This window comes from Carlito syrichta, unplaced genomic scaffold (assembly GCF_000164805.1).
Source record: "Carlito syrichta isolate Samal-C Ts95f unplaced genomic scaffold, Tarsius_syrichta-2.0.1 Scaffold303588, whole genome shotgun sequence".
NCBI lineage: Eukaryota > Metazoa > Chordata > Mammalia > Primates > Tarsiidae > Carlito > Carlito syrichta.
The window spans coordinates 14,571-39,429 of NW_007247684.1; the positions used below are offsets into that span (position 1 = coordinate 14,571).

Here is a 24,859-nt window from a genome sequence, read left to right on the forward strand (position 1 = left end):
TTTTTTTTTTTTTTTCTTTTTCTTTTTTTTAGTTGGAGTCTCTCTCTGTCACCCAGGCTGGAATGCAGAGGCATGCTGCTCATGGCCACCGCAGCCTTGACCTGCTGGGCTTAGGCCATCCTTCTGCCTCAGCCTTCCAAGTAGCTGGAACCATAGGCATGAGCCACTACGCCTGACTAATTTTTTGATTTATTGTAGAGACGAGGTCTCACCAAGGTGCACAGGCTGGTCTCAAACCCCTGAGCTCAGGCAATCCTCTAGCCTCCACTTCCCAAAGTGCTGGGATTATAGGCATGAACCATGGCACCCAGCTTAAAACCATATGTTTAAGACAGGTCTATAGTCTTAGGTGAGTGGGAAACAGAGATGGTGAGAAAGGGTGAAGTGGAAAACATCTTTGAAAGTGAGAAAACATATAAAGAACCTGATAGGATGATTGGCATGAAGTAGATGCTTAATAAGTAGAAGCTGTTTATTATTATTTGTTAATGATTTTAAAATTGTTTTTCTCTTTATTTTTCATTTGTTTCTTCCTTTCTAACAAATTTCACTTAGCTTTAACTTGAAACTCATGTTAATGATTTATACTTATGGTTCTAACATTTTATAGTTTTAGCTCTTGATCTCTTTTAGGTTCTTGATTCATTTTAAGTTGATTTTTGTATTTGGTATGAAGCTGGAGTCCAAATTCATCCTTTTGCATGTGGCGATCCAGTTGTCCCAGCATTATTTCTGGAAGAGACCATTTTCCACCATTGAATGGTGTTGGCACTCTTGTCAAGAATGATTTGATCCTAAATGTGAGGGTTTATGCCTGGACTTTCAATTCAATTCTGTTGATCTATGGGTCTATCCTTATGCCACTACCACAAAATTTTGGTTACTGTAGCTTTGTAGTAAGTTTTGAAATTTAGAAGCATGAGTCCTGTTTTGCTAATTTTCAAGATTGTTCCTGACTATTCTGGATCCCTTGCATTTCCATATAAATTTTAGGATAAGCTTGTCACTTCCTGCAAAGAAGGCAGTGGGGACTTCGATAGGGATTGCATTGAATCTAGAGATCAATATAGGGAGAACTGACATCTTAACAGTACTAAGTCTTCTATCTATCAACCTGTGCTAGCCTTCTGTTTATTTTGATCTTCAAATAATGTTTTGTAGTTTTCAGTATACAAGTCTTGTACTTACAAAAATTTATTCCTAAGTATTTTAATGCTTACTTTAAAAAATTGTGGTAAAATATATATAAAATGAGTTTTTATTTTTTTTGAGTCTTGTTCTCACTCTATTGCCCAGGCTGGAATGTAGTGATATGATCAGGGTTCACCGTAGCCTCAACCTCATGGACTCAAGCAATCCTTCTGCCTCAGCCTCCCAAGTAGCTGGGACTAGAGGCCAGCACCATCATGCCTGGCTAATTTCTTGATTTTTTTTTTTGTAGGAGTTTGAGGCTGCTGTGAGCTGTGATTGTGTTCCAACCTGAGCGACAGAATGGAGACACTGACTCAAAAAAAAAAATTAAAAATAAATATATAGAAGTAAACAGCCGTAATTCAGTGGCATTTAGTACATTCACAATATTGTTCAACCACTACTGGTATCTAGTTCCAAAACATTTCCATCACTTCAAAATAAAACCCTGTACCCATTAAACAGTTACTACCTATTCCCCTCCACCTTCTGCCCTAGCAACTACTAATCTGCATCTCATTTTTATGGATTTACTGTGCTGGTTATTTTATATAAATACAGTTATGCAGTTTGTAGTCTTTTGTGTCTGGTTTCTTTCACTTAGCATGATCTTAGGGCTTATCCCTGTTGTAGTATATATTAATGCTTTATTCCCTTTTCTGCTTGCATATTATTCCATTATATGTAAATACGTCGATTTGTTTATTTATTCATCTGTTGAAGGACTTTTGGGTTTTTTCCACTTTTTGACTGTTGTGAGTAGTGCTCACACAAACATTCACGTACAAGCATTTGTTTGAGTACCTGTTTTCAGTTCTTTTGAGTACATACTTAAGATTAGAATTGCTCAGTCATATGACAAATCTATGTTTAACTTTTTGAAGAACTGCAAACAGTTTTTCATAGAGGCGGCACCATTTTCTATTATTACCGCTATGTATGAAGGTTCCACCGTCTCTGCATCCTTGCCAGCACTTGGTATCCTTTTAACGATTATAGCCATTTTTATGTGTGCGAAGTTGTTGTGAATGTAATTTTGGTGGATCTTGACAAATTGTCCTCCCTAGACAATTATATACAATGTGTATTCTATTCTTGTTGGCAGTGTATGAGAGTACCTGCTTTTCTGTACCTCTTGCCAACATAGTATGATATGAAACTGTTTGATTATTGTCAGTCTGATAGGTGGAACATAGAATCTTTTTTTTTTTTTGAATTGGAGTACAGGCTGGAGTGCAGTGGCATGCTCATGGCCACCACAGTGGGCTCAGGTGATTCTTGCACCTCAGCCTTCCAAGTAGCTGGAACTACATGTATGCACCACCATGCCCAGCTAGGTTTTTGATTTATTGTAGAGATGAGGTCTCACTAAGTTGCCCAGGCTGGTCTTGAACACGTGGGCTCAGGCAGTCCTCTCATCTTGGCCTCCTAAAGTGCTGGGATTATAGATGGGAGCCACTGTGCCCGGTCAACATAGAATTTTAATGTAGTTTTAGTTTTTAAAATTTCTTGTGTTGGGTTAGCTTGGCTATCTCTTCATGTGTTTGAGCCATTTGTATTTCCATCTCTAGTAAATTATCTTTTTATTTCCTTTACTCATTTGCTACTAGATTATTTGTCTTTTTTTTTTTGAGTTGGAGTCTCACTCTGTCTCACTCACCCAGACTGGAGTGCAGTGGCCGCTCCTGGCCATTGCAGCCTCGACCTGCTAGGTTCCGACGATCCTTTCGTCTCAGCCTTCCAAGTAGCTGGAACTACAGGCGCACGCTACCACGCCTGGCTTATTTTTTGATTTATTGTAGAGATGAGGTCTCGCCAAGTTGCCCAGGCGGGTCTCGAACCCGCAGGCTCAGGCAATCCACTTACCTCAGCTTCCCAAAGGCGCGGGATTACAGGCTGAGCCACCGAGCCCGGCTTGTCTTTTTCTTATTGATTTGTAGGGATATAACATTTATTTTTATTTTCTCTTCCTTTCCTTTTTTTTTTTTTTGTTTTGTTTTGTTCTGGGTCTCCCACTGTCACCGAGATTGGAGTGCAGTGGCACAATCATGGCTCACTGTAACCTCAGCCTCCTGGGCTCAGACAATCTTCCTGCCTCAGTCTCCTGAATAGCTGGGTCTACAGGTGCATGCCACCATCCCAGCTAATTTTATTTTATATATTTATTTTTTGAGTTGGCGTCTCACTGTGTCACCCAGACTGGAGGGTAATGGCATGCTCATAGCCACCGCAGTCTTGACCTGCTGGGCTCAGCCGATCCTTCTGCCTCAGCCTTCCAAGTAGCTGGAACCACAGGCATGCACCACCATGCCCAGCTAATTTTTTGATTCATTGTAGATATGTGGTCTCGCCAAGTTGTCCAGCCTGGATTTTTATTTTTTATTTTTTTTTAGAGACAAGGTCTGGCTGTGTTGCCCAGGCTGGTCTTGAACTCCTGGGATCAAGTGATTCTCCCGCCTTGGTCTTTTTTTTTTGAGTCAGAGTCTTTCTGTCACCCATACAGGAGTGCAGTGGCACATTCATGGCCACTGCAGCCTTGACCTGCTGGGCTCAGGTGATCCTTCTGCCTCAGTCTTCCAAGTAACTGCAACTGCAACCACCATGCACAGCTAATTTTTTTATTTTTTTTGAGTTGGAGTCTCACTCTGTTGCCCAGACTGGAGTGCAATGGCTGCTTCCGGCCACCGCAGCCTCGACCCGCTGGGCTCCAGCGATCCTTCCGCCTCAGCCTTCCAAGTAGCCAGAATTACAGGCATGCTCTACCACGCCCGGCTGATTTTTTGATTTATTGTAGAGATGAGGTCTCGCTGCCCAGGTGGGTGTCGAACCCGCGGGGTCAGGCAATCCACTCACCTCAGCCTCCCAAAGGTGCGGGATTACAGGCTGAGCCACCGAGCCTGGCTATTTTTTTTTTTTTTATTGTAGAGACGAGGTCTTGCCATGTTGCCCAGGCTAATCTTTCTCTTCCTTTCCTTTTTTTTTTTGGTCTGGGTCTCACGCTGTCACCCAGGCTGGAGTGCAGTGGCACAATCATGACTCACTGCAACCTCAACCTCCTGGGCTCAGACAATCTTCCTGCCTCAGTCTCCTGAATAGCTGGGTCTACAGGTGCATGCCACCATCCCAGCTAATTTTATTTTATTTTATATATTTATTTTTTGAGTTGGCGTCTCACTGTGTCACCCAGGCTGGAGTGTAATGGCACACTCATAGCCACCGCAGCCTTGACCTGCTGCGTCCATGGACTCAGGCAATCCTCACCCCTCTGCCTTCCAAAGTCCTGGGATTGCAGGTGTGAGCCACTGTGCCCAGCCTGCCTTGGCCTCTTTGAGTGCTGAGATTACGGTGTGGGCCACCATGCCTGCCCACCATAACATTTATTAGGGAGGTTTTTTTTTTTTGAGTTGGAGTCTCACTCTGTCACCCAGGCTGGAGTGCAGTGGCATGCTCCTGGCCACCACAGCCCCGAACTGCTGAGCTCAAGGGATCCTTCTGCCTCAGCCTTCCAAGTTGCTGGAACTACAAGCTGGTGCTATCACACCCACTTAATTTTTTAATTTATTGTAGAGATGAGGTCTCACCATGTTGTCCAGGCTGGTCTCGAGCCCGCAGGTCCAGGCAATATTCTGGCCTCGGCCTCCCAAAGTGCTGGGATTATAGGCATGAGCTCTCGTGCTCGGCCTGGATTGTATTCCTTTTTTTTTTGAGTTGGAGTCTCACTCTGTCGCCCAGACTGGAGTGCAGTGGCTGCTCCTGGCCACTGCAGCCTCGACCTGCTGGGCTCCAGCGATCCTTCCGCCTCAGCCTTCCAAGTAGCCGGAATTACAGGCATGCACTACCACGCCCAGCTTATTTTTTGATTTATTGTAGAGATGAGGTCTCGCTGCCCACAAGAGACCAGAGGTCGTCCTCCTGGGGTTTATGTTCTAATAGGTAGTAGTGGGGAGATAATATACAAATAATCAAAGTAATTTCCAGTTATAGTTCATACTTAGAAGGAAATAAAATAGGTTATCATTTTGATAACAGGTGGGTGGTACATATGCAGAAAGCTGAGTGATGAGCCATTCAAGTAATTAGGGAAGAGGAAGTTTGAAGGCCACACAGGTGGGCTGAGCCCATCATGTGTGTGGCAGTGAATGGAGACCAACAGTGCTGAATGTTGTGAGCAAGAGGCCAGGGGTACAAGGTGAGACTGGAATAGAAGCAGATGCCAGCCCCTGAGCATCTGGTAGGCCATGAAGAGGAATACAGATTTTATACTAAGTATGGTGGGAAACCACAGGAAGTTAATAAGTTGGAAGTTATTGTATCATTAGTATTTTTCCAAGTCATTAAAAATTACTTGAGATTTTTGAATGTTTCATGATTGTGTTTAAACTATCATTTATTCAAGTTGTTGGAAAATTTTGTTTTTTCTCTTCTAATTTTTAATCTTATGAAATCTTGACATGCAAGTCTAATTTTGATAGCCTTCTTAGGCTATTTTCCTACAAGCAGATTTTGTGAGCAATTTTAAAATGTTGGGTACATGAAATTCAACAGCTCTCTGGTGCTTTTGTATTACAGAGTGTGTTAATGATAACTACTGGTTTGGGAGGGACAAAAGCTGTGACTACTGCTTTGATGAACCACTACTAAAAAAAACAGATAAATACCGAACATATAGCAAGAAACACTTTCGAATCTTCAGGGTAGGTGACAAATATCCAAATATTTGAGAGAGCTGGCAATCTAATCATTGTTCTTAGATATTTTCGCACTGTAAGTCTCCGCAAAGTGTGAAATAAGAAAATATTTTCTATTTTAGGAAATGGGTCCTAAAAGCTCCTACATTGCATACATAGAGGATCACAGTGGGAATGGAACCTTTGTAAATACGGAGCTTGTAGGGAAAGGAAAACGCCGTCCCTTGAATAACAACTCTGAAATTGCACTTTCACTATGCAGAAATAAAGGTAATAATTATTATCTTAAGATTTTCTTAGGATTTCTTTTTCTTTCCCATGTAAGGGGAAAATTGTTGTATCCTTACAGAGTATAGTTTAAATAAGTGAAATTAAGTGTTAGCATTCAAGATTCATTTCTACCATCCTAGTTGTGTTTTTAAATTATGAAAAAATTCTATTCAGACAGTTTTTTTAAAGGTTTCATTGGTTTTATTTAAAGCTATATGCTATTAAATTATATTGGTTAAAATAAGTTATAGTTTATTGATTGATTCAGTTTATACCACATCAGTCTTATTAGATACCTATGAGTTGTTTTTAGGCCATTAATTCATATTTTATTCTCATCCTTTTTCTTTTCTTTCTTCATGACTTCCATTCATTCATTTCTGCTTACATTTATTGAGCTCCTGTTATATGCCAGGAATTGGGCTATGGGTGCGACTGTAAGAGGCTCAATTTAGAACTTCCATCTTCTTTTTTTTAAATGATATTCACCTGGCTTTAACTTCCACCTTCTTAAATACTATATTGTTATTCTGAGCAAGTAGAGATGTTTATCGTCATCATTAGGTAGCATTTTATAAGCATCCACTAAAACTGAAAATCAGATAAAAAAATTAAGACTTGTGATTCAGGGTAAAGTCTAGAAAAAATAACTGACAAAAATAACTTACAGAGTCAAAAGTAGCTCACTGATTTAAAATCCTTGGATATACTCTTGTTTCTTTCTTTCTTTTTTTTTTTTTTTGAGTTGGAGTCTCACTCTGTCGCCCAGACTGGAGTGCAGTGGTGCAGTGGCCGCTTCCGGCCACCACAACCTCGACCTGCTGGGCTCCGGCATCCTTCCGCCTCAGACTTCCTAGTAGCTGGAATTACAGGCGCGTGCTACCAAGCTCGGCTGATTTTTTTTTTTTTTTTATTTATTGTAGAGATGAGGTCTTGCCAAGTTGCCCAGGATGGTCTCGAACCCGCGGGCTCAGGCAATCCACTCACCTCAGTCTCCCAAAGCGCGGGATTATAGGCTGAGCCACCGAGCCCGGGGCTTACTCTTGTTTCTTTAATTAAAAAAACCCACTTCCCAAACCTATCTGAGAGTCAAATGACTTGGAAAGGAATGTGCACGTCTATGTGCGTGTGAGTGTGACATTTAAAAAATACAGGTTCACGTGTGCACTTTCCCATAGATTCTGATTCAGTAGTTGCTGGAAATTTAAAAAATAATGCTGTTGGGCACATCTATAGCAGGCTGAGGCGGGAGGATTGCTTGAGCCCAGGAGTGCGTGATGATTGTGCCTATGAATAGCCACAACATTTCAGCCTGGACTACATTGCAAGACCTTGTCTTAAAAAAAAAAAAAAAAAAAATCATGCCCAAGGAATTTTCATACAGCCAGTCTTCAGACTGGCATTTGGGAGTTGTCTATTTTGGATACCTTAAAACACATTTTATGATTGACTGACTTTTCCCTGTTTTTGACTATTTTGTTTTCTGTCTGAAGTTACAGTCTTGCATATGGTTTTGCTATTTGTGGGTACCTAGTTAAAGGGGCATCTGGGTGCTCAAATTTGATTTGCCCTCTACTTAACAAGTGGCATGCCACCTCTTTCTCATTGGTTTGCTCAAAGGGCACCTTTTCTTTTTAAAAATTATATAAATATTAAAAATAATGCTGTGCATAATGACTCATACCTATAATCCCAGTACTTGGGGAGGCCAAGGTGGGAGAATCGCTTGAGCCCAAGAGTTCAAGACCAGTCTAGGAAACATAATGAGACCTCATCTTTATTAAAAAATTTGAAAACAAAATAGTAGGACATGGTGGCATGTGCCTATAGTCCAGCTATTTGGGAGGCTGAGGCTGGAGGATTACCTGAGCCCAGGATATAGAGGCTGTGGTGGGACCATGATTGTGCCACTACATTCTAGCCTGGCCTACAGAGTAAGACATCAACTCAAAAAAATAATGATAATAATAATTTTTATTTTAATTGACAAATAAAAATTGTATATGTTTATCATGCACAACTCGATGTTTCAAAATATATACACATTGTGGAATGGCTAATTCAAAGTAAGTAACATGCATTACCTCACATACTTATCATTTGTTATAGGGAGAACACTTTATTAATAAAGCTCCTCTCAGCCAACCTTTTTTTTTGAGTGGGGGTCTCATTCTGTCACCCAGGCTGGAGGCTACCGCAGCCTTGACCTGCTGGGCTCAGGCGATCCTTCCACCTCAGCCTTGCAAGTAGCTGGAACTACAGGCACACGTCACCCATGCCTGGCTAATTTTTTGATTTATTGTAGAGATGAGGATCTCACCAAGTTACCCAGGCTAGTCTCGAACCCATGGGCTCAGGCACTCCTCTCACCTTGCAATACATTGTTTATAACTATAGTCACCATGAGGTACAATAAAACTCTTGGTCATTTCTAATTTGGACAAAGATGTCATACAGGCTAAAGGTGACCCTGATTAAAGTTGATCAGACAGATTCTCTACAGATTGCATTTGGCCTGTGGATGTTTTACTAGGTATTTGGTGATATTGATAATGCTAATGTGAAAATCTAGGTGTCTCAGAAAGGTTGGAATATCTGGCTGCAATGAGACTATAATCCTACAACTCTGATCTGCAGGTACTGAGTAGAGGTTGCCTCCTTTATTTCATTTTATTTTTAGAGACAAGATCTTGCTCATGTCGGAGTACCATGGTACTATTGTAGCTCAGTATAATTTCTAACTTCAGGGCTCAAGCTATCCTCCTGCCTCAGCCTCTCAAGTAGCTGGGACTACAGGTGTATGTCACAGTGCTTGGCTAGTTTTTTATTTTTTATTTTTTGTAGAGATGAGAGTCTTGCTTTGTTGCCTGGGCCAGTCTCTAACTCTTGGGATCAAGTGATCCTCCTGCCTTGGACTCCCAAAGTGCTGGGATTACAGGCATGAGCCACTGTGTCTGGCTAAGGGTGCCGCCTTTAGATGGCAGATATATTTTCTCTTTCAAGTCTCCACTTGTCCATGTTGTCTTAAGCTCAACCCAGTCTGACCATTTTCCATTACTTTCCTTTCTTGTTTGGACAATTAAAATTTGTGGCCCCTGTAGTAGACTTTGATAGCTGGGAGAAATACATTAGCAGAACCCCCCAAATTCCCTGATTCTCAGATACTACTGAAACATATAGGTTTATAGATAGCCACAAGCATACAAAGACAGTTGTACTTGAGTGGCCAGTGGGTCTCACTCATAAGGCAAGTGTCTGCCTCATGCGTGCTAACCTGGAATGATGTATACTCACTCAGGTGGTTGAGATTTGAGCCAGCGACTAGATCTTTAGGATCTGGGGAGATCAAACCTATCACCTGAAACCTGAGAACACAAGAGTCCTAACAAACTTTCCTGTTTCAAAATATAAGCAGATGCCAGGCGTAGTGGCTCAAGCCTGTAACCCCAGCACTTTGGGACCCCAGCACTTTGGGAGGCAGAGAGGATTGCCCGAGTCCAGGGGTTCGAGACCAGCATGGCGAGACCTTGTCTCTACAATAAATTAAAAAAGAAAATTAGCTGGGTGTGGTGGTACATGCCTGTGGTTCCAGCTATTTGGAAGGCTGAGGTGGAAGGATCCCCTGAACCCAGCAGGTCGAGACTGCAGTGGCTCTGAGTGTGCCACTGTACTCCAACCTGGGCAACAGAGTGAGATTCCAACTCAAAAAAAAAAAAAATAAGTAAGCAGTTACAAATTTACTCATGATGACTTTGAAGAATTGACATTTTTTTATGTGTGTTGGGATCTCACTGTATTGCCCTTGCTGGAGTACACAATTACAGCTCACCACAGTCTCTACTTGCTGGGCTCAGGTGATCCTTCCACCTCAGCTTTCCAAGTAACTGGAACAACAGGTATACGCCACCACACCCAGCTAATGTTTTCTTTTCTTTTTTTTTTGAGTTGGAGTCTCACTCTGTCACCCAGACTGGAGTACAGTGGCTGTTCCCGGCCACCGCAGCCTCAACCTCCTGGGTTCCAGCGATCCTTCCGCCTCAGCCTTCCAAGTGGCTGGAACAACAGGCGCGCGCTACCATGCGCAGCTAATTTTTGATTTATTGTAGAGATGAGGTCTCGTCAAGTTTCCCAGGCAGGTCTTGAACTCGTGGGCTCAGGCAATTCACTCACCTCGGCCTCCCAAAGTGCTGGGATTACAGACTGAGCCACCGAGCCTGGCCATGTTTTCATTTTTTATAGAGACCAAGTCTTGCCAAGTTGCCCATGCTCATCATTGAACCCCTGAGCTCAGGCAATCTTGCCTCCACCTCCCAAGGTGCTGGGATTATAGGTGTGAGCCATCATGCTTGGTTAGCACTAAAGAATTCTAACAAATATCACTCTTTCAAAACATAGGCAGTTGTAAATTTACTAATGATGATTTAGAATAATTAAAACTTTTTTTTTTTAGTTGGGAATCTCACTTTGTTGTCCAGGCTAAAGTGCAGTGGCACAATCATGGCTCACTGCAGTCTCGACCTCCTGGGCTTAGGTGATTCTTCTGCCTCAACCTTCTGAGTAGTGGGACTATAGTTGCACATCATCAGCCTGGCTGATTTTTTTCCTTTTTGTAGAGACAAGGTCTCGCTATGTTGCTTAGGCTGGTCTTGCATTTCTGGGATCTAGCAATCCTCCTCCTGCTTTGGTCTCCCAAAGTGCTGGGATTACAGGCATGAGCCACTGCACCCAGCCTGACGTGTTTAATAATTTATTGCAGGCTTGCCCACGTGGATGGTTAATTATTAAATGAATAGTTGTTTTATTTTTTAAGATACAGTCTGAATAATGAAGTAACAAAAAGAAAATTTGTGTAGAAAATGTTATTACTTAACTTTACATTTAAGATGGTTTACGCTGTATACCAGCTATGTAAAGGTATAAATGGCTAAGAGAAGATAATACTAGTATAGTGACATATGGCCTAATTTTTATTGGGGTGTCCTAATACTTGCTTAAAATATACTTTGTAGACTTACATTAATTGCTTTTTGATTCTGGACCTGTGGTAAACTGCATGGGTATTTTATACTATTGTAATTGCTTGATATTCTGAGGTCAAGGAATATGAACAGCCGTTACGTTACATGTTTCCTGCACTGTTTTTAGAGCAATGCTGTGAAATGTGACTAGAATTTCTTTCTTTTTTTTTTTTTTGAGTTGGAGTCTCATTCTGTCGCCCAGACTGGAATGCAGTGGCTGCTCCTGGCCACCACAACCTCGACCTGCTGGGCTCCGGTGATCGTTCCGCCTCAGCCTTCCAAGTAGCTGGAACTACAGGCGCGCGCTACCACGCCCAGCTAATTTTTTGATTTATTGTGGAGATGAGGTCTTGCCAAGTTGCCCAGGCGGGTCTCGAACCCGCGGGCTCAGGCAATTCACTCACCTCAGCCTCCCAAAGTGCAGGATTATAGGCTGAGCCACCGAGCCTGGCTGTGACTAGAATTTCTCAAGTTTTTTTATGATATGTGTTAGCCTAGCTAAATAATTCCTTTAGGGTTATATGTTTTGTTTTTGTTTTTCTTTTTGAGTTGGAGTCTCACTCTGTTGCCCAGACTGTAGTGCAGTGGCTCCTCCTGGCCACCGCAGCCTCGACCTGCTGGGCTCCGGCGATCCTGCCGCCTCAGCCTTCCGAGTACTGGAACTACAGGCGCGCGCTACCTCACCTGACTAATTTTTTTTATTCGTTGTAGAGATGAGGTCTCACCAAGTTGCCCAGGCGGGTCTCGAACCCGCAGGCTCAGGCAATCCACTCACCTCAGCCTTCCAAAGGTGCGAGATTACAGGCTGAGCCACCGAGCCTGGCTGGGTTATGTGTTAAATGTAATTAAGAACAATTGTCTATTATTCTATCTCATTATTAGATTTTGGAATCAATTATATTCTTTTTTGAATAAATTAATGGAACTAATTTCTGCTCTTTTTTCCTTTAGTTTTTGTATTTTTTGATCTGACTGTAGATGATCAGTCAATTTATCCTAAGGAATTACGAGATGAATACATCATGTCAAAAACCATTGGAAGGTAACATCTTTTCTTATATAAATTGCACTTCATTTTTCCCTACTCATTTATCATTGGTTTTTCTGTTTCAGATTTCATAACATTTACTATCTACTGATAACTTATTTTGTAAGGCACCTGTTTGTGATTGATGTGTTACTTTTTATTTTTTGCATTATTTGACAGATTTTATTCATTTATTCATTTATTCATTCATTCACTCATTCATTTTTGAGTCAGAATCTCACTCTGTTGCCCACTACAGCTTCTACCCTGTTGGGCACAGGTCTCTGCCTTCCAAGTAGCTGGAACAGTAGATGCGTGTCATCATGCCTGGCTAATTTTTCTTGATCTGTTGTAGAGATGATGTCTTGCCAAGTTACCCAGCCTGGCCTCAAACTCGTGGGTTCAGGCAGTCCTCTCACCTTGACCTCCCAAAGTGCTGGCATTATAGGCATGAGCCACCATGCCTGGCTTACATTTTTATTTTGCAAATAATTGTGTATATTTATGGAATCCAATGTGATGTTTTGATCTCTGTATACATTACAAAAATATTCAAACTAATTAATATAAGTTTCCTCACCATTTTATCATTTTTTTGTGGTGAGAATGTTAATCTATTTTTGCATTATAGAACACATTATTATTAACTGCGGCTGCTATGTGGTACAAGGGATCTCTAAAACTTCTTCCTTTAATCTAATTGAAACTTTGTATTCGTTGATCATCATCTTCCCTTTCTCTATTACTCCCCATAACTCCCAGTTGATGACCTCGTCAACTTTTCTACTCTGTTTTTATGAGACTGACTTTTCAAGATTCCACATATAAGTATTTATCTCTCTGTGCCTGGCTTATTTCACTTAGCATGTCCTCTAGTTCCATCTATGTTGTCACAAGAGACAGAATTTATTTTTTTTTAAGACTATATAGTATTCCATTGTGTATTTTACATCACATTTTCTTTATCCATTCATTTATTGATGGACATTTAGGTTGCTTCTATATCTTGACTATTGTGAATAATGCTGTAGTGTACATGGGAGTGCAGACATGTCTTTGACATATTGATTTAAATTTCTTTGGATGTGTACTCAAAAGAAGAATTACTGGGCTGGGCATGAATGCTCATACCTGTAATCCCTTTGGCTTTGGGAGGCTAAGATGGGAGGATCGCTTGTGGCTAGAAGTTTGAGACCAGCCTGGGCAACGTAGCCAGACCCCATTTCTACAGAGAAATAATAAAAAATTAGCTGCATGTGGTGACTTGTGCCTATAGTCCCAGCTACTTGAGAGGCTGAGGCAGGAGGATCGCTTGAGCCCAGGCGTTTCAGACTATAGTGAGCTGTGACTGTAACTACACTCCAGCCTGGGTGCTAGAGTGAAATCTCCTGTCTCAAAAAAAAATGGAACTCGATCATGTGGTAGCTCTGTTTTAATTTTTTTGAGGAACCTTCATACTATTTCCCAAGATGGGTGTACTGATTTACATTCTCTTACAACAGTGTGTCAAGGTTCCCTTTTCTGCACATCTTCTTTAATACTTGTTATCATTTGTCTTTTTGATAGTAACCATTCTAACAGGCAGGAGATGATATCTCATTGTGCTTTTAATTTGCATTTCCCTGATGATTAGAGATATTGAGTATTTTTCCATAGATTATGATAAGTGTATTATTGACTTATTTGATAATGATCAATTGTAATGAAATTTTTCCTTTAAAATTTTATTGATCATATATATATATTTTTGAGTTGGGGTCTCACTCTATTACTCAGGCTGAAGTGCAGTGGTGCAATCATGGCTCAACATCCTTGGGCTTAGGTGATCCTTCCACCTCAGCCTTCTGAGTAGCTAGGACACAGGTGTGTGCCACCACTCCTGGCTAATTTTTTTATTTTTTGTAAAGACAAGATCTTGTTATGTTGCTCAGGCTGGTCTTGAACTCCTGGTCTCAAATGATCCTTTTGCCTCGACCTCTTAAAGTGCTAGGATTATAGGTGTGAGCCACTGTGCCTGGCCTGGATAAGTGACTTTTTAATGAAAAAGAATTATTATAAAAAGACTAGAGAGAACCTTTTCTTTAGGGAGGGTTTTCAGGACACTGTTACTACATTACACAGTCCTTTGCGCCCCCCCCAACACAAAGGCCTTTCTATTTATTGATATTTTTGGAAACATGAAAGTAGAAAGTACATAGAAGGAAATAATCACCCATATATTCCTGTCACATAGAGTCAAATATAGTATCCTTTTTGTGACCATTTATGGCAGAAATTTTAGTTTATGGATATTTAACTCAGTAACTGATTGTTTCCATATTTGTATTGGCTGCCAAATCCTTTCTTAAGAAATATATGAGATTCAGTGTTTTCTTAATGGAAGATTTAACATAAATTCTGTAACTTGTAGCAGGTCACAGAGGACAACTCAAATTAGTCAGGTAAGAAAAGAAAGGAGGTCCAGAAGTTCATGAGGGCTTGATTTCATTGTCTTTCTTTTGAGTTCTGATGATCTGTTTGACTTTATCTTTGATTGGAACTAAGGGTTCCATAGTGTCACTAGGGCTCTAGCTCCATCTTTTTTTTTTTTTTTTTTTTTGAGTTGGAGCCTCACTCTGTCGCCCAGACTGGAGTGCAGTGGCTGCTCCTGGCCACCGCAGCCTCGACCTGCTGGGCTCCGGTGATCCTTCCGCCTCAGCCTTCCGAGTAGCTGGAACTACAGGTGCGTGCTACCACACCCGGCTCATTTTGATTTATTGTAGAGATAAGGTCTCGCCAACTTGCCCAGGCGGGTCTCGAACCCGCGGGCTCAGGCAATCCACTCACCTCAGCCTCCCAAGGTGCAGGATTACAGGTTGAGCCACCGAGCCCAGCTTCCATCTTTTAATTCAGCTGTTTGTTGCCTTCCTATAGAATTTCTCTAAGTGGCAGGAAAAATGGGAATGAGAAGTTACAGATTAATATTTTCTTTGTCTAGAAACCACAGCAAAGAGAACTGCTTCTCTTAGTTTCATCCTTTGATTTCAAGGGGAACCCTGATTGGCTCACTTTTGGTTATGTATTCATGCTGTGGTCCTAGGAGTGGGGATTATATCATAGTAGATACCACTGTGTGGACTCAGTGAGGATTTCATAGGAAAAGTGTGATTATTTTGAGGAGAAGGAAAATTGGAAGGTACTTTGAACTAATTTGAAAAATAGTAGGCGGAAGGATTGCTGGAGCCCAGCAAGTTGAGGCTGTGGTGGTCTGGAGCGGCCACTGCACTCCAGTCTGGGTGACAGAGTGAGACTCCAACTCAAAAAAAAAAAAAAAAAAGAAAAGAAAAATAGTTACAGAGACTCTTTTTATACAGTATACAAAAATTAATTGAATGTAGAACCAAGAACTAAATGTGAAAGGTAAAACTATACAACTCTGGGAAGAAAACACAGGGGCAACTCTTCATGACCTTGGATTTGGCAATGGTTTCTTAAATATGATACCAGAAGCACAGCAACAAAAGAAAAAAGATAAATTAGATTTTATCAAAATTAAAATATTTTGTGCTTCAAAAGATACCTATTAAGTGGGTGAAAATACAACCCACAGAATGAGATAAGATATTTGCAAATTATTTATCTGATAAGGATTTATATCCAGAATAGGAAAAGACATCTTGGAACGTAATAGGAAAAAGACAGACAACCTGCAATTTAAAAATGAGCAGACTGGGCTTGGTGACTCATCCTGTAATCCTAGCACTTTGGTAGGCCGAGGAAGTGGATTGCCTGAGCCCACGGGCAAATTGGTGAGACATCGTCTCTACAATAAATACAATATTAGCCAGGCATGGTAGCGTGCACCTGTAGTTCTGGATACTTGGAAGACTGAAGTGGAAGGATCGCTGGAGCCCAGCAGGCCGATGCTGTGGTGGCTGTGAGTATACCACTGCACTCCAGCTTGGGTGACAGAGTGAGACTCCAACTCAAAAAAACCAAAACCAGGCTGGGCTCGGTGGCTCAGCTTGTAATCCCAGCACTTTGGGAGGCTGAGGCGAGCGGATTGCCTAGTCCTGGCAACTTGGTGAGACTTTGTCTCTACAATAAATCCAAAAAAAAAAAAAATTAGCCGGGCATGGTAGCATGCGCCTGTAGTTCCAGCTACTTGGAAGGCTGAGGCAGAAGGATCGCCAGAGCCCAACAGGTTGACGCTGGGGTGGCTGTGAGTATGTCACGGCACTCCAACCTGGGCAACGCAGTGAGACTCCAACTCAAAAGCAAAAACAAAAAAACCAAACAAAAATGGGCAAAAGGCTTTTGAATAGGCATTTCTCCACAGAAGACATACAACTGGTCAAAAAGCACATGGAAAGATGCTCAACATCATCAGTCATTAGGGAAGTATAAATCAAAAGCATAATGAGATACCACTTTACTCCTGTTAACTAGGATGGCCATAATAGAGAAACAGAAAACAACTAGTGCTGGTGAGGATATGGAGCAATTGGAGCCTCCATACACTGCTGGTTGGAATGTAAAATGGTACAGCCACTATGGAAAGCAGTTTGGTGGTTTTCTAAAAGCTAAACATTTAATTACCATGTGACTAAGAAATTCTTCTCCTGGGTATATATATGCTCCACAATGAACAACAATAATTCAAATACAAAATGTATAAGAATGTTTATAGTAACTTTAATTACAATGATGAAGCCTGAAAAATCTATTTTGTTGTTGTTGCTTGTGCTTTTGGTGTCATATCGAAGAAACTATTTACAAAAGATGGTAGCAACCCAAATAAATGTCCATTAAAAGATGAATGGATAAACAAAATGGTATTTCCACACAATGGGATATTATTTGGCTATAAAGAGGAATGGAATATTGACAGATGCTATAGCACAGATGAACCTTGAAAATGTTATGCTAAGTGAAAGAAGTGGATACAGGCTACATATTGTATGATTTCATTGATAAGAAATATTCAGAATGGGCAAGTTAGAAAGCAGATTAATGCCAGAGACTGGGTGCAGTGTGCAGGGTAGAGTGGGGCGAGACGGCTTAATTGCTTAATGAATATTAAGCTTAGCAAATAGATAAGCATACTTATTTTTGGTTAATAGGTATTTCAGCTTAACTGCTTAATTAGGTGCCCTTAATTGCATAATAGGTATAACACGTAACTTTTTCATTTGGGCTGATGAAAAAATTTTGGAATTAGATGGTGGTGGTTATAGTGAGTACATTGGCAGTGTACTTAATGCCTTTGAATTGTTTTAAAATGATTACAGTGACAAATCTTATGTGTGTTTAACACAATAAAAAAGATGTCTTAGTAAACCTCTTACCTCACCCCCTCAAGACCTATAATAGTTATATAGTTCTCTTCAAGGAGGTCCTGGGTAATTGATACTCAGACAATACATTGAACTGACCCAAGGTTTGAAGGACAGATCCTATTTAGGATTAAGTGTGCCCTGGGTGAGATCTTGGATAGCATTACTTCTCCATTAGTTGTTTCCCAATCAATTGCAATCTTTGTCAGGGGTTGTTGTAAGTAGGCTCATTGTGTAATATTTTTGGTTTCTTAGGTATTTTGGTTTGATTTAGGGAACAATTAATGCTATCAACTGCTTACAGATTTATTTTGAAAATAGAAAATAAGCACTTTGGGAGGTCAAGGCAGGAGGATTATTTGAGACCAGCACATAGAAAAACTTTGTCTTTACAAAAAAATTTAAAAATAGGCGAGGCATGGTAGCGCATACTAGTAGTCCCAGCTACTCAGAAGGCTGAGGCAATAGAATTGCCTGATGCCAGGAGACTGAGCCGTGATTGTTTCACTGCACTCCGTCTTGGGCAACAGAGTGAGACCGTGACTCAAAAAAAAAAAAAAATGAAAAGAGGCCAGGCATGGTGGCTCAAGCCTGTAATCCCAGCACTTTGGGAGGCTGAGGTGAGAGAATCACCTGAACCTGCATGTTCAAGACCAGCCTGTACAACATGGTGAGAACTAGTCTCTACACTATATCAAAAAATTAGCTGGGCATGCTAGCGTGTACCTGTAGTTCTGGCTACTTGGAAGGCTGAGGCCGAAGGATCACTGGGGTCCAGGAGGTTGACACTGGGGTGACCATGAACATGCCACTGCACTCCAGTCTGGACGATGGTGTGAGACTCCAACTCAAACAAACAAAAAAAAAAACAAAAGAAAAAAGAAAATAGAGAAAAAGGAGGAAAGAAATATATCACCGAAAGTACTTTGTTTTCTGATTTTGTTTACTGTTAACTTGCTTTGCGTACTCATTTTTGACCAGGGAAGACTTCTATTTGATGTTTTTCTGACCTCTCTCAATTGGTCTTGGTGCCTTTCTGAGAATTTCGCAATCTTGGACTGTAGTAAGACTTATGTGTTATTACTCAGCTCAAAAGTGGGGTTTGGAGCTGACTCATTATTGTTGGATGGCCCACTTCCACTTATGCTCTTGACATTTTACATTGGTGAGGCTTTACTCTGAGAACAAGGACAATGGAAGAGTTGCTATATGGGCTGTCCTTAACTTGTAATACTCGAGGCTGACTCAGGAGTGGTGGATTTCATAATTAAAAACATTCAGACAACTGCTGTCTTTGTTTTTCCCTCTAGTGGTGCCTGTGGAGAGGTAAAGCTGGCCTTTGAGAGGAAAACATGTAAGAAAGTAGCCATAAAAATCATCAGCAAAAGGAGGTTTGCTATTGGCTCAGGGAGAGAGGCAGTAAGTACCTGTATTTGTAGCTGCTCAACTTTTCTTGATACTGCTTCATAACTTTCCAAAATAATCTTAGAGTGATGATTTTCAGTCTCAGAGATAACTCACTGCTCAGGTATGTGAATTTGTGAGTATCAAAGAACATGGGAAATTTTTGAGTATCTTTGATTAATCTATAAACTTCTGTGATAGATATTTTAGTTCAAAAAATATTTGGTTGTACCTAATAATGTACATAGCAGGAAGTTCTTTTCTTCCTTCCAAGTTCAAAAGTTGTTACAAGATTGTTTTTATAGTAAATGAAAGGAAATTAGAGAAAAAATTCAGCCATAACCCCCCCACTGTAACCCTACAGCTGTTTTTAGTTTTCTCTTTCCTTCTAGTCTTTGCTCATATGAATTCGTGTTATTAGATGACTGAAATCACATATATACAGTTTTGTATTCTGCTTTTCCACATATGCATTATGACATAAACTTTTCCCTGATACATTCTTTTTGATGATTGAATCTCCATGTCATCAACTTTATAATAATTTACTTAACCATTTCTCTTGTTGATAATTTAAGTAATTTTCAATTTTTTGCTCATCTGGGTAATGTGGCAATGAGTATCTTTTGTTTATGGATTATTTACAGATTTTTAGAATTTTTATTAAATTATTTTAATAGTCTCTCTATGTAGCAGCCATTCATTTTACTACATTTTTTGTACTCTACATTTACTGTATGGGAGAGATGGTCAAATGTATTGGTCTTTCTACGCATGACCCAACAAAGTAATGTAAAACACAGCCCCTAATCACATTTTCCTTTGTGGCCAGCTGTTTCTGGCTATTATATTTACACATTCTTTAAAGATCAATTTTTTTCCCCTTAGACAATGTCATTCTCATATGGCAAGAGGAATTTCCTTTCAGTGTTCACTTTGTTATAGATTTTTTTTTTCCTTGTGATTCTGGATTTGTTTACCATTTTGGGGAGAAGAAAATACCTAACTAGATTGTTAAAAATGTGGAGTAAAATTTTACTTTTTAATTTCATTCTTTGAATCAGATTGGACTCTTTATGACCATACACCCTGACTTGGTAATGAGTTTAATGGCTTACAGGAAGAGGCAGACTCTTAAAATTAAACATCTGGGTTTCTTAGCCGAAGTTCATTTTACATAAATATGTAATTCTATTTCCTCCTTGCTTGTGGAGGGTGTAGCCAAGGAAGTTGAGTTACTTGATTCATCCTTTTGGAATTGTAACAGAGAACAACTTTAGTACCCTGAAGTTTCTCATCAGAGTTTCAGTAAATATGTTAGCCTGTTGTTGAACTTAGTATCTGTATCTTCTCTATTAGAAGAAATTTGACTTGAATTTTTTTTGTACAGTTTAATTAAACACTTTCTTGTCCTTTTTTTTTGGTTTGTTTTATCATTTTTATGAACGTAAGTAATTCTATAGCTAGTGACAAGTAGAGCTTACCAGTTACATGTGAAAACAGTGGAAATACACTAGTTTCTGCCTGGGAACTGGGGCAAGTAGCTTCTACTTTCTGTGCCTCTGTTGCCCCATCTGTAAAATGGGGATAATTGCCAGGCACGGTGACTCACGCCTGTCATCTCAGCACTTTGGGAGGCAAAGAAGAGATGATTGCCTGAGCCCAGGGGTTTGGGACCAGCGTGGGCAACTTGTTGAGACCTCATCTCTACAATAAATCAAAAAATTAGCAGGACGTGGTGGCGTGCACCTGTAGTTCCAGCTACTTGAAAGGCTGAGGTAGAAAGATCACCTGAGCCCAGCAGGTCAAGGCTGCAGTGGCCATGAGCTTGCCATTTCACTCTAGCCTGGGCAACAGAGTGAGACTCTAACTCAAAAAAAAAAAAAAGCGGAGGGTGATAATTATAGAATCCATTTCATTTGGGGATTCTGAGGCTTATGTGAGATGATCTTTGTAAATAAAGAGCTTAGTACAGAACTCTGCCATTTATTGAATGTTTAAAACTATTTACCATGTTCTTTGCAAAATGATTTTAGGTGAGATATTTAATTCATTGACCTCTGGGCTTTGATTTCTTTGTATGAATAAAGCTGTGTTTGGAACTCAGGCAGCCTTTAGTCAACTAAACTTTACTGTAAATATGTTTTAAAATATTGGTAATTATTGTTATTAATAAATTCCAATGTTATTCTATTTACCAAAGGATCCGGCTCTCAATGTAGAAACTGAAATAGAAATTTTGAAAAAACTTAATCATGTAAGTATTATTGTAAAATATTACCCTACTTAAATTAATTTATGTCAAAATATGAGAAGAGTGTAAAGCATTTCAATATAAAGTTAGCATTAACGTGGGTTCCTTAATTTGTGTGTGCACATCCACACATGCCTAGCTGGCATTTAGCTGGGAAGAGTTTGATCTCAAAGTATTGAGAGAAGAATAGTATATAAAAATTCCATGATTAAATAATTACATTACCATATTTCCACTGAATTAGTTCTTGTTTTTTTTTTTTTTTTGAGTTGGAGTCTCACTCTGTCGCCCACACTGGAGTGCAGTGGCAGCTCCTGACCACCGCAGCCTCGACCTGCTGGGCTCCGGTGATCCTTCCGCCTCAGCCTCAGCTGGAACTACAGGCACACGCTACCACACCCGGCTCATTTTTTGATTTATTATATAGATGAGGTCTCGCCAAGTTGCCCAGGTGGGTCTCGAACCCGTGGGCTCAGGCAATCCACTCACCTCAGCCTCCCAAAGGCACGGGATTACAGGCTGAGCCACCGAGCCCGACTTGAGTTAGTTCTTGACCAAAAGACATGGTAATTATTCTATCTCACAGGGACTTGATCTACTGATTATGTTTGAGAAGATAGTGCTAACTTTAGTACATTTGGTTTAATTATACCTGAAATTTTAATACCTTTGAATATCTTTTATTTGGAGTCATCTAAATAAATCCAAAGGTAACCAGTAAGTATGACAACATTCTATCCTTATATCTTATTAAATGATATCTGTGGCCTTGTTGGGTGTGCAAACTTTGTCTCAATGGTAAGTATGTCTTACTTTTAAAAAGTAAGGAGAAAAAGTTAGAGTATGGAGCTGATTTCATTTTCCTTTTATTGGTTCTTTCAGTTTCTTCATTGATTCATGAGCACCCATGAAGGCATAAGCTTGGTAGGCAATGGAGTTAAACTTGAAACAAGACCTCTAGCCTGTATAGCTGATGATGATCTTATTCTGGCTCTTAACCTCCAAACAACAAAAAGATTTACTTACCCTTCCTTTACCTCCCTAACTCCCTCAGAGAACAAATAAAAACTGAAAATAAAATGACTGCTGTTGACACAGTCCTCAACAGGCCATTACAGCTTAGTGGGTAGGCTTAAAAACAAACGAGGGAAAAAAAAAACCCCCACAAAAAAACCACTGAGAATCTGAGTGGCTGACATTCCTGCTTGACTTCTTCAAATTGTTGCAACTTCTTCCTCCTCCCTAAGTTTGCTAGGTCCTTTTTTCAAGAGATTGGGAGTCTCTCTTTAAAGAGAAGAGCCTCTAATTTTCTAGGGTGAGGTTACATCATACCCTTAAAATAAATACTTAGAATACTCAGAATTTTCTCTGATGTCAGAGGATCCCCAGACATAATGTTTATACAAAGCCTGTGTCCGGTGCAATATAGAAGAATTCAAAACTCTAAAAGAGGTCCCTTGACTATTTTTTGGCACATGGAACCCTTGGGAGTTAAACATAGGCCTATGAGTACATTAGGGGACAACAGGTAGAGTCTAGTTACAGAGTCTGGCCTTAGGAGTCAGATATTGATTTGACAGTTGACACGACATGAGCTGAGTCAATTGGTAAAACACTTACCATGCCAGACTATCTTCCAGGCCTGGGCAGTGGTAAGCACAGAAAGTGACTTCAGTCTAGTGTAGAGACACAAGGTTATTTCACTTTTTTAGAGCCTCTGTTTTCTCATCTGTACAATGGAGGCAATAATAATGTTTACCTCACAATGTTAATGTGAGAATTCACTGAGACATGCTCATAAAGCTTTCAGCACACTTGAAATGAAAGTGATATATAATTCCATGTTTCCCCGTATGACCTCAGTGGGAGGTCTGTGTTAATAACCTCAGGTTCCTGGTAGAGAAACACTCTCAGTTGTGACAGCTCCAGTCCATGACCCTGGAGCTGATGGAGACTAGAGGAGACAGTTCATGATGGCTCTTGACTATTGGGCACCTCTTCAGGCTCTAGCTCCACCATTCCCAGATGGGTACTAGCACTGTCCATTGTGTAGAACCAACAGTTACCATTTTTCCTTCTAATCTGTTCTAATCTAATTTTGTGGCCAGGCGCAGTGGCTCATGTCCATAATCCCAGAATTTTGGGAGGCCAAGCTGGGAGGATTACTTGAGCCCTGGAGTTCGAGATCAGCCTGGGCAACATAATGACAACTCATCTCTACAAAAAAATTAAAAAAAGAACAAAAACAGGCATGGTGGAATATGCCTATAGTCTCAGCTACTCAGGAGGCTGAGGTGGAAGGATTGCCTGAGTCCAAGAGGTTGAGGCTGCAGTGAACTGTGATCATGTCATTGTACTCCTGCCTGGCAGCAGAGTGAGACCCCGACTTAAAAAAAAAAAAAAAAAAGATAATTTTGTTAGGATAGCATATGTGTGTAATTTAAAGAGTTAAATAGTAGTGCTAAAAGTTTTATTATACAAAACAACAACTTGCCGGGCTTGGTAGCTCAGCCTGTAATCCTGCACTTTGGGAGGCTGAGGTGAGTGGATTGCCTGAGCCCGTGAGTTCGAGACCCGCCTGGGCAACTTGGCGAGACCTCATCTCTACAATAAATCAAAAAATTAGCCGGATGTGGTAGCACGTGCCTGTGGTTCCAGCTACTTGGAAGGCTGAGGCGGAAGGATCGCCGGAGCCCAGCAGGTTGAGGCTGCAGTGGCCGGGAGCGGCCACTGCACTCCAGTCTGGGCAACAGAGTGAGACTCCAACTCAACAAAACCATACAAAACAAAAAAAACAAAACAAAACAACAACTCCTCATCCCTCCCAATCCTCTGCAAGCATTTAAAAACTCTTAGCTGTTTTTGATAGAATTTATCTCCATATTGCTACATAGTATCATAAACTACTGTCTCTTGTTTCATCAATTTTAGATAGCCTGTTGCTTTCCATTATGGTATATGAGGAATTTATCTTCTTCTTTCCTTTCTATTTCTCTAATACAATACTAGTGTGTATTCAGTGTTTTCATTATTTTGACAATAAGTTGTTCATGCAGAGTCAAGTAGTTTACTATAATCATAGGTAAGGAGTGATGGGACTGATTTGCTTTTAGCCCAGTCCTCATGACCTTATGTTCAATGACTAAAACCTGACTGAAAGAATCTATCCCAGTGGATGCTGCTGTTACTAAGGTTGCACGTATTAACCCGGGCAGTATCTGAGTGCCTTTTGTGTGCCAACTGCTTGATGAGTGTTGGACCTAGAAAGATCAATATGACTTGACTCAGCTCAGAAACAAGCAGTAAAACAACATGTTGTTTCAGGATTCATATATATGTAGTTAACAAAAAAGCAAGGAAAAAAGCATACAGCATTCAAGGTACCATGTAGTGTCTGGTGAAAGAAGACCTATGGTGAATGTTAGCTTTCTTTCTCTGTTCTCTTAGAGCTCACAGGTTGGTGGGAAGACAGATATTGAAAATGCAGTGTATGCCGGGCTCGGTGGCTCAGCCTGTAATCCCGCGCCTTGGGAGGCTGAGGTGAGTGGATTGCCTGAGTCCGCAGGTTCGAGACCCGCCTGGGCAACTTGGCGAGACCTCATCTCTACAATAAATCAAAAATTAGCCTGGCATGGTAGCGCGCACCTGTAGTTCCAGCTACTTGGAAGGCTGAGGCGGAAGGATCGCCAGAG

General features: G+C 40.6%; 1 protein-coding gene across 4 annotated transcripts in view; it reads left to right on the forward strand.

The window, feature by feature from the left end:
• CHEK2 (checkpoint kinase 2) overlaps positions 1-24,859 on the forward strand; it is a 48,505-nt gene that overhangs the window by 6,357 nt on the left and 17,289 nt on the right. For 2 of the 4 annotated variants that reach the window (XM_008058690.2, XM_008058691.2), the window contains exons 3-7: positions 5,761-5,885; positions 6,002-6,149; positions 12,119-12,209; positions 18,820-18,928; positions 21,117-21,170. In XM_008058690.2, coding sequence (XP_008056881.1) covers positions 5,761-5,885; positions 6,002-6,149; positions 12,119-12,209; positions 18,820-18,928; positions 21,117-21,170 — 527 coding nt within the window. Of the gene's footprint in view, positions 1-3,584; positions 3,636-4,441; positions 4,523-5,760; positions 5,886-6,001; positions 6,150-12,118; positions 12,210-18,819; positions 18,929-21,116; positions 21,171-24,859 lie in introns of all 4 variants that reach the window. The other 2 variants (XM_008058689.1, XM_008058692.1) reach the window with 2 other exon arrangements.